This window comes from Atta cephalotes, assembly GCF_000143395.1.
Source record: "Atta cephalotes unplaced genomic scaffold scaffold00029, whole genome shotgun sequence".
Taxonomy (NCBI): Eukaryota; Metazoa; Arthropoda; class Insecta; order Hymenoptera; family Formicidae; genus Atta; species Atta cephalotes.
In genome coordinates this window covers 435,998-447,063 of record NW_012130093.1, presented here as the reverse complement: position 1 = coordinate 447,063, position 11,066 = coordinate 435,998, and the positions used below count along the sequence as shown (strand labels likewise).

Below are 11,066 nucleotides of genomic sequence, written 5' to 3'. Positions count from 1 at the left end.
TTACCGTACCGTACCCGTACCCTACCCGTAACGTACGTAAGTTAACTATTATACGTTACTACGTTAACTTACGTACGTACGTAACTAAGATACATATATATTTTATTCTGTATAAATTTTATATAATTCTCAATCGACACAGCAGCATTAAATTTTTCGCATTATTCTCATAAAAATCATTTACAACGCTATGATTCATCCAACTCACATCATTTGATATCATAATAACTCCATGGAAAATAACTGGCGTTTATATATTTGGTTATAAACAATTGACCATTGTTATATCTTGTTATAACATCTTAAGTATAGATCTCTTTTTAAAACTCTGAGTTTTGTAATAAATAGATGACCATTATGCAAGATATTATGAGCTACTAATATAACTAACTACCATATTTTTAGAATATTTATTTATTATGTATCACAAATAGATTTTCATTTATGTATTTGAATAGGACCGAAATCGTTGGCCGAAATGTATGCATTCTAGTTAAACAAAAAATTATTTTACGTACTGTTAATCGCGTTGACTCTTTATGGGCAATTTTTATCTCCTTTTTTTATTAAAACCTATATTTCAATCGAAGATTGATATGAAGAAGAATATATGTTTCGGTATTTGCAGACGCTTATTAATTCAGGTTATACTATACTATTATAATTATTCAATACTTAAAAAAGAATTTTTCGAGCTCGGCTTGTATGTGTGAGCAGTATATTAATATCAAATATTACAATAATTATAATATCAAATGAACGTTTTGACTCTTAATGTGATCTTTTCAATAATTAAAATTGAAATCATATCCTAATATTACTTGTTATCGTATATAAAATTTAAGTCCTAAAATTTGTAAATCGGATGCTCTTCTAAGAATTATAATCGATATAATAGTCTTACATATAAATTAGCATACATATTACATAAGTAAAATTATACAAGCGAACATCCCAGTGGCATCCAGCTATATAAAAAATGGTAGATAGATAGTAGAGAAATTAAGTAATGTTTGTTAAATTACAAGAAGAAAATATTCTACTATCGTTGAATGTAACTTCTCTTTACACAAATGTAACATAGAATTAGTCATCGCTAGCATTGAAAAAAAGGTGGCATTATATCGACAACAACAAAAATTCCGTTAGATGAATTCATAGTTTGTAAGAATGATACTTCAATTTACCCTTTTTATATTTAAAAACATCTGCTACAAACAAATATTTGATATGCCAATCTCTTCTTTCATCTATTGTTGCGGACATAGCGATGCATGATATTGAGACAATAACTATTGAAATCTACCATTCAGATTCATTCTTTTTTAAATACATTGACGATATACAACAATATTTTGTTGGACATCTCGAAAGAGATAAAACATATGAAACACTCATAATTTTCAACTCTATTCGTGAACGTTTACATTTCACCAGAAACGGAATATCAGATTAGCTTCTTAGATGTCAAATTAATTAGAGAGGAACAATTTATGATATTTGATTTATTCAAAAAGAATACGGACAGATATTTCAATTACTACTCATAACATCCATTAACACACACAAAAAGAATTATCTTTAGAATGGTCGACAAAGAAATGTAATACATCCACGATTTTATTTAAAAAATATCAAAAAATAATTGACATTTTACTAAAACACTGCTATCCACTAAATTCCATGTTCAAAATCATTAATAAAAGATTACAATTTCACATACATCATAAAAAAACACAACAAAAGTAAAAATGACATAAGGAATAAAACTAAAAAAATATTTCATCATTTCATACATAAAAGATATATCAGTACAGATTTGCAACTACAAAGTCAATATGCGTGCTGTTTTCACAATCTTCACTTGCAAATTAAATAGATTCATTACAATAAGCAAGGACAACACGAAAAAAATTAATAAATGTGATGTAATATATAAAATAGATTGCAAGGACTGTGAGACTATGTATGTAGGACAAACAAAAACACATGTCAGAGGTGATATTGGTAATTGAGCGTCGCTTCTCTCTTACGTAGGACTATACATTTTTGTTATTCGCCGATGTTAAACAAGGATAAGATGATCATTGTATTGTACTGAGTCGCTTGTTCTGATTCCCAGAGTGCTCCTCGAATATTATGTCATCCTTGTTTAATGTTTATTAAACAAGTATGACAATGACCCCGGAGAGCGGTTACACAATTTCCATAAAAAAAGAGGGCGATAATTAGTATTAGGTGTACAACTTTGCTTCCGCCGTTTTCCTATAGATGGCTTTAACGGTAAGTGGTCAAAATAAATAGATCGTAGACGTCATACAATAAACTTGGGCATCTGTCAATATAATCCCATAGAAACATTATCGATTTGTGTCTGCATCATAAAGTTATTCTCGATTGAAAATGTCAGTTTACGAGCCAAATTCTCGTCATTTGCGGGAGGTTTTAATTTTTTGCTTCAATATGAAGAAATCTGCGGCTGAGGCTCATCGAATGCTCTCAAATACTTATGATGAGGCCGCTATTAGTGAAAGAACGTGTCGTGAATGGTCAACGCTTCAAGAACGGTGATTTTGACGTCCAAGGTCATGCTCTGTATTTGATGGGACCAGCTCGACGTAGTGTATTATGAACTGTTAAAACCGACTGAAACAATCACAGGCGATCAGTATCGAACGCAATTGATGCGTTTGAGCCGAGCATTGAAAGACAAACGGCCGCAATACAACGAGAGACACGACAAAGTGATTTTGCAGCATGCAAATGCTGACAATGCTCGACCCCATGTTGCGAAAGTGGTCAAGACATACTTGGAAACGTTGAAATGGGAAATCCTACCCCATCCGCCGTATTCTCCAGACGTTGCTCCCTCTGACTATCACTTGTTTCGATCAATGGCACACGGCCTGGCTGACCAGCACTTCCGATCTTATGAAGAAGTAAAAAATTGGATCGATTCGTGGATAGCCTCAAAAGATGACCAGTTTTTTCGACGCGGGATTCGTACGCTACCCGAAAGATGGGAGAAAGTAGTGGCCAGCGATAGACAATACTTTGAATCATAAATGTATAACCAGTTTTTTACAATAAAGCCTCGAATTTCAGAAAAAAAACGGCGGAAGCAAAGTTGTAGTTACGAAAACGGACACTATAATTAATTTACTACGGATTGGTAATATTGTGTAAGTAATCCGTTAGTTTGCATCATTTTTCGGGAAAGCTTTCTTTGACATATGTGACATAGGTGCGCGTATATTATATATGAATATTTTGACATATACGTAAAAATATGTGAAATGCGTGGGAATGAATACATTTTATAAATATATATGAATATTAAATATTTAATGTTTGCCTTTTCTCCATTTCTTTTTTTTCTTCTTAGTCCTCTTTTTCTTCTTAGTTCGTGGCCGAGCGTGGTGATTTCTTTCATATGTCTGTGGTATGCATGCTAGTTGTACACTGTTCATATAGGACCTACAGTTTAACGTCGATTTCGTTGTTTAATGATGAAATTTTGTACTCCGCGTATAATGCGCTTTAAATGTACATTGAAATCCGAAATTAAAAGCGAATTATAAATGCACTTTTAAAGCACATTTTGTCCTGCATTATATCTGTATTTAATATACTTTTTAACAATGCATTCTAAAAAGTATATCTATGCTATTATTGAGAAGTGCAATTAAATCAACTTATTTAAACAACAAGTACAGACCTTTGCATAATTTACGCATCCGGGAAAATTGTTTCATATATAATTATATAACATTATATACAATTATATAAAAAATTAAATTATATAAATTTTATATACAATTATATATGATTATATGTATAAAATATGTCCATTTATATAACATTTTTTTGGGAATGCATAACACATAATGTAAAATAGAATCAACTACCCAAAGCTCTTTCTTTTTATGAAATAAAAGGAAAGAAAGGGATTCATTCGTTTATGTAATTGCATGCATTGTGCAAAAATATGCTTGGACCTAAACTCTAATAGGAGATTTAAAAGATGCTTTTAGATGTTGATACTTTGATACAAAAATAAGAACAAAGATATTATTACTAATTTTTTATTAATTTTATTACTAATGTATTATACTTATAATATATTGTACTTATAGTTAAGTATCACAATATGGATTGTCAATTTAAATAAAAATATTGCAGTAGCAAACATAATAACTTACTGAAAAATAAAGTCAACTTATCACAATAATATATCACAATAATTTTAGGACAAATCAAAATAAAAATAATTGGAATAGCAAATATAACTTGCTAAAAAAATAAACTTTGTAACTATTAGTATCAAAACTATATTAATAAACTAATCATAAAATCTCACAATAATTTTGGAATAATTAAAATAAAAATAAATTAAAATAGTAAATTAAAATAGTAAATATAAGTTATTATTACACAACTTTGTAATTAAAAAATGTCGATCTGCTTAATTTCCTCAAAATCAGTAATTGTTATTCATCTTCTTTATATTCTTCATTATGTTCTTCTTTATTATGTTTTTCTTCATTCTCTATTATTTCTTTTTCTTGAAGTAATGTTGTTTCTCAGCCATGTACTAATCGTTTTTGTTACAATACGCATTTCTGATGACTTATATTTTAAGAGGACAGCGTCTAAATACAAGCAAAAAATAAATCTGAATTTAATAGCCGCAAACTAGCAATATTCATCGTTCAGAACACATATAGTTTAGAGTTTTACATACCTAATATGAGTAAATCAGTCTTTGCTGTCTGGAGCCCACTCTTTATGGAGGATCCTTCCAATTCAACTGCTTCTTCAAATCCTTAGAAAATATTAAGTGTGGGGAAAAAGTTCGTGGCGTTTTTTTAATGCCATCTAACAGGAAAAACGCCACGAACTTTTTCCCATATCTCATATATAACGACATATATTAGGTGTAGTAAAAAGAAAGCCATTATTTTTTCATTCAATTTCATGCAAAAATAATGGATTTCTTTTGACTACACCTAATATATCTCATCATTTCTTCACATAAATTAGAACTATAGCACTTCATTGCAAGATATTTTACCAATTTATAAATATGTTTAATAATAGGCACACATGGAAATTAATAAAATAATAAAAAAAGAATGAAGTACAGCGAAGAAAAAATTAGTCTTTTTCTTCGAGAAAAGATTCAAACTTTAAGAAGACTTCCATATCAGTTAGAGGGAAGATATCTCGTCATCCTCGTGGCTTTGTTAGCTGCTCACATTCATTTCACATTTTCTACATGAATTAAAATATTCTCCATTTCATGATTTTTTTAATTAATGTGCTTTTTATTTCTTCTTGGTTTTTAATTTCTTGCAAAGTTCTTTTCACACTTAGAAAATTTTAAATAAAAATATTTTAATGAGCGTTTTGTCCACATGGTTTTAATGCACTGCAAGTTAGCACTGGGATGCAAAAGGAGTCAAGAAAAATAAAAATAATTCACACTATTAATTCATACCAAATGAAACAGAGATAATTATTGTTGGCTCGTAGAAGTAGGAATTTTAAAAGAATTACCTTGGATAGTTCGAGTGAACATTATTGTAAAGAAGATATAAAAAAAGGAGGGAATTATTAAAAATGTAATAAAGGAAATCTGGCTACAGTGAGAACTACATTTAACATTACCTCTCATATTGTTTTTTGATCATATAGGAAGGTATTTTGGTGGAAAAATGTTTTGTGTAGATGAATTTTCGAAAGAAAATAATCTGGCTGCATCTCTTGGAAGTGATTTATTGAGTTGACTATTTTCAGTACAATCCCTTTGTTGTGATTCATTAACCTGCTAATTTCTCTCTACATAAGGAACTAATGCATTGGATTCTGAATTAAAATTTTTCTATGAGCTTCTATTTTTTTATGAGCTTCGGAAAATATCGGAGTGATCGGAGAATGTTCTTTATAATTTGCATTTTTTATTTCAATAAGTGATATAGTCATTATTACGTTATATTGTTTGTGATTTTTATTCTTATAAATAGCTGATTTTGTAAATTTTTTTGTAGATTTTTTCGAACACGAAGAGAAATGAGATGACTTTCTACAGATGTCTCAGTGAATGATAAAGAATCCGCTATACTATTAGAATTCTCACTAGGTGCCAAATTAATATCCTGATTATTTTTTGTTTTCTTGTTATCTCTGGAGACATCTTTTTCGTATCTTGGAATGGATCGATTTGGGAGAAGAGAAAACATCATTTTTATCTGATTAAACTTCAATCATCTAAACGCTTGGATGCTTACTTCTTGCGTTCAGCCTTTTCTTGATTCAGAAACTGATTCAAAATTATCTCAACTACTCTTGAAAGCTTCATTCTGGCTTTTGAATAAGAGTCTAAAAAAAGAAATGTTGCGTAAATAGAATCAAATAATAAACTTCAAAAAATTCGGACTACAAATACTATATGTGTCCCTAATTTCTATTTCATAATTTTGAGAATTACAAATATTATATTATATGAAAAGATATTTTAACCTATTATTTTAACCTATTAGATTAAATCAGAATAAAAACAAAAATAAAAACGCAACAATTAAATTAGTTTTTAATAGCTAGAATAAATGGAGAAGAGGAAATACTACATTCGTAGTCTGATTTAGCAGATATACGCACTTGTATCATACATCATATAACTTATAAATCTTCATATCTTCTAACAGATCTCAAACTACATACACTTCAAGTTTATTCGATTCAATTAGATAAAAATATAGATCACTACATGACTGAAATGTTTGTACTATTTTGACATCATTATCATCACAAAGAAGAATATTACAAATTAGCCCATGATTTCGAAGGCGTATATAATATCTGATTTCCTTTAGAATAAAATCTTCACTTTCATAAACAAAATTGATTCTTACAATAAAATTTTTTAAGTTGACTGTAGGACCTTCATGCTCTTGAAGCAAACCTCGAATTACTAACTTGCTACAAGATTTTTCAATTGTTTAGTGCTCTAAAAGTCTTTTGCAAATTTGCTATAGAGAACGGTGGACATCACAAATTTTTTTATTTGCACTAACTCATTTTCAAAAGAATAAGCATTAAATGATGGTAGAAAACCTTGATGTCGAATTTCGTGAGCCAAATGAAAGAGACTATGAATATTATAAGAAATAAATTTATCTGCAAAAATTTCAGCACTGTAAGACATGAAGTATTGCAAAAATATTTCTGTAGAAATAACTAAATATATTTCTTATTGCATATGGTAATAAATATATTATTGTGTAATAGGAAAAAACATTTATATACATTAGTATTCAGAGTAGAACGGAGCACAACTGGATTAATATAAAAGAAATTGGCGGCATTCATTTTCATTTGGCAAAGAACTTTAAAGATCTAATTTTTCTTACAAATTCGATAAGTAAACAAGGTGATACGTTATCTATGAGATAATTAGTTATTCAAAATTGAAATGTTTACAGTACTGAGCTTTGCAATTATTTTATTCTTTGACATAAGAAATTTTAAAAATCTCTTGACTGCTCCAAAGTCAATCAAATGCATTGGTTTCAAAAGAAAAACTGTGATTCGACTCCTAACTCAATATCTAGAAGAGAATCACCATTATGGTCAATCATATCATGCTTATTATGATTCATCAGTTTTAAGTGTGCCACATGAAGTATTGTAAATTATAATGACTATCATTTCTTCCTTCTTGTTCACAAGTCTCACATGAAAAGAATGCTCTTTAATACATTTCACAAAAATACAAGCAGGAGCATCACAAATAAATTTAATCTACAGTAAAATGCTTTCCATTCAAATTAATACTAATTCGTTGTACTTCTTTAAGTTTATTCATTACATCTTTGAGATACATATCCAAAGGATTAGGTTTGTGCTCCATAGAAAATTCCAACAAGAAAAGGCTTGATACTCAATTTTGTACATACTTAATAATAGTTAATATAGGCCAACATTCAGAAGGAGCACTCTTATAAATAGAAATACCATCAAAATTAATATCAAATAGAAGTTTAGGATCATGTTCTATGTTTAATGTTATTGCTTTTTCTTTCATTAATTCTCTTACTATTTTCACAAAACCTAGATATTGACTATTTGTAAGTTTTTTGTTAACACTTTGCGCTTGCATGTCATACGAAGTGTCTCTACTGTTTTTGGTAGTTTTGAATGATACTGTCTTAATATACTCAACAAATCAGTAGTTGTTTTCAATGTTATTTGATGCTTCACACTCCACTGAGCCAATTGCATATTGAGTAACAAGTTTTCTTAAATGTCATCGCTATTAAATTCATTGTTACTACAATCATCACCAACAACTCGATTTTCACTCATTGAATCTCCACTTGAACTACGAAAATCCAAATTATCAATGTTATCAAATTATCAATCATTGTTATTATTGTCATGATTGATGCTATCATCAATATCACTGATATCAAAATCATTAATTTATTCGATTGGTAAGTCAACATTATAATAATTTCGTGCAAAATCGTGCATTAATATACTTTCAGCATCTTCAATTTCATTGTATTCTTTTGCGAAAAATTTATCTATTTGTTTTTTTGCTGTTCTAATAGCTCGTTTCTTTAGATTTTGTAACTTTTAATTGGAAATAAAAGCGTTGAAGTTAGATAATTTATCAGATGTATTTTTTACAACAGATTTTAATACTGTTAGATGTAAAATTTTTATCTTGCAAAATGTTAGAAGCAAATAACGTTTGTATCTTACAACTTAATTTATAACAAAATAGACTACCTCTTGCGAAGGAAAGAAACAAGAAATATTTATGTATCAAATAAAATCAAATTAAACTTGAAGCGATTCTATTTCATTAGAGTATTTTGCACAACAACGTTTGTAATGCAGCCTCCGTACTAATTTATAAGTTTATGTAAATCAGCAAGTTTAACATAACATTGTTACAAACATTTTGTAATGAATCTCTTAGCATATATGTCCATTCCTATCAATGTAAATTAATTTCAATTTAATTTTTTTTTATCCTTTTTTGATTCTTATAAAACTGGAAGAAGATACCCAGATAATAAAGTTTATTATTTTGACGTCATATTTTGAATCTTTACTGACATCTTAATGAAATCAAATTAATATTCGAATATCACAGACGATTGATCATCGGTGAGCTGTCATTTTGATGTTATATCTTGGTCCTTTACTTGATCATTATACGTACTACTCAATTTTCGATTTATGACATCAATATGACATCACGGAATTGTGTTAATTATGAAAATGATGTCAGTATACCATCACGAAATGACGTCATGGAATGCCATCAAATAAAACTTATGATCTTTTTGGTCACTTGACGTCATTTGTACAAATATGACTTGAATTTGATGTCAAAATGACGAACTTTGCCTGGGTAAAGAATAAATTAAATTAAGATTAAAGTTTAATCTATTTTCCACTATTCGCTTTTTCAGCAGAGAATAAAATGCATTAGCACTAGTCACTCTAAATGCGATACCTTATAAATTAAAAATAAATGTTTAGAAAGACTATGAATCAAATAACAACAAAAATATAATATATAATATATAATAAATATAAATATAAATATAAGAAACAAATATAATTATCATGCTCTAAAGCAAATAACAAATAACAGATGTCATTTCGAGCTCGTCTCATCTTATTATAATATCATCTTATTATTATAATATTACATATAAACATAATTAAATAGAACAGATAAATTAAATTAATATACTTAAATTAAACGGGTCAACTAATAAAATAATCCAAAAAAAAGTCATCTGTAAATTCGCATCCTGTCATTGTGAATATAATGTTACGCCGCAACAATATAGCGTAAATATTAGATGTCAAAATAATAAAATTATCAAAATAATAAAAATCCATATTGGTGTCAAAATGCGCAAGATATTCACAAGCATCGTAAATTCAAAAATTCTCGTTAAAATTTATATGTTCCGGAATCATCGTTGATTTCAATATATTCTCAGTGAGCAATGGCAAGTGAATTCATAGATATCGAGCCGTCTCTGTTCAAATATGCCTGCGACCACATTTCATTCAAAACATGTGTGTATTTCGTTCTAATCACGCTGTTTATCTCAGATGGCACGCGACCCCTCTTGCGCGACCATTGAAAAGGTGACGATCGCGCACACATTCCGCGTGTGAGAAATTAGTTCGCTTCCCGATTCTGATTAATACGGATCATCTATTCTTTCGTAATGCTTCTTATTCCGAATCTGAAATGTGAACCACATATGTTCTATCGCGTATTATCACTGCACTTTTTGTCACTTAACGTTCTCGGTATACGTGTACTGCGAGGACACCGCAGTGCGCGAGAATTGTCTGAGTTTCTGAGATTTGTCGGTCCCATCATTGCGCGCAATATACTTTCTTTCGAATGGCTGTGAGAAACCACTCGATGTCATTCCAAGTACGAATTACCTGTGCATGCATCTTACTGAATGCAGCAGTTATTGATCTACAAACTTCGCCTACCGCCCGCTTTGAATAAATCTTCAATTCGACTCAACAATAAAATTTAAATTCTTATAACGAAGAGAATCGTTGTAATTACACACCGCCTTGGTGAGCGAGTCTTTCTGACAAGGTGACATCAGCGTTACAAACACACAACACTATAAAAATAGTGAAACAAACACCAATACAATACAATATTTAAAGCAAAGAAAACTCCAGAGATTAAGTACAAAGATACTGAATATAAGCGATGAAAGTCCATCTGTATTACTATAGATTACTATATATATAAATTAAAACTTGTAGTCAAAGTTACTTTAGAATTACAATGTTGCGGTATTAATAAAAAGACCTTCAAAGATATATTAATACAAAATTTCTTCTGTCAAGAATAATTCCATGTTGGCAAAAAAGTATAAAATTAGGAAGCTATATTGCGAAGAAAAAACGTCTTTGTCATTTGGCTGTGATATACAGAGTGAATTGTTGAGAAAGTAGGGGGTTGGAAATAAGAAAGGAAAACATGTTTATATTTTTAT

The 11,066-nt window shown here is 29.4% G+C and overlaps 1 protein-coding gene across 1 annotated transcript in view; it reads left to right on the top strand.

Annotated features, from left to right (window-relative positions):
- LOC105620802 (intraflagellar transport protein 81 homolog) overlaps positions 1-8,443 on the top strand; it is a 126,694-nt gene extending 118,251 nt beyond the window's left edge. Inside the window, exons 9-10 of the mRNA XM_012202288.1 lie at positions 7,112-7,173; positions 8,365-8,443. Of these exons, the coding sequence (XP_012057678.1) occupies positions 7,112-7,173; positions 8,365-8,443 (141 nt within the window). The remainder of the gene's footprint in view (positions 1-7,111; positions 7,174-8,364) is intronic.
- Positions 8,444-11,066: the final 2,623 nt, after the last annotated feature.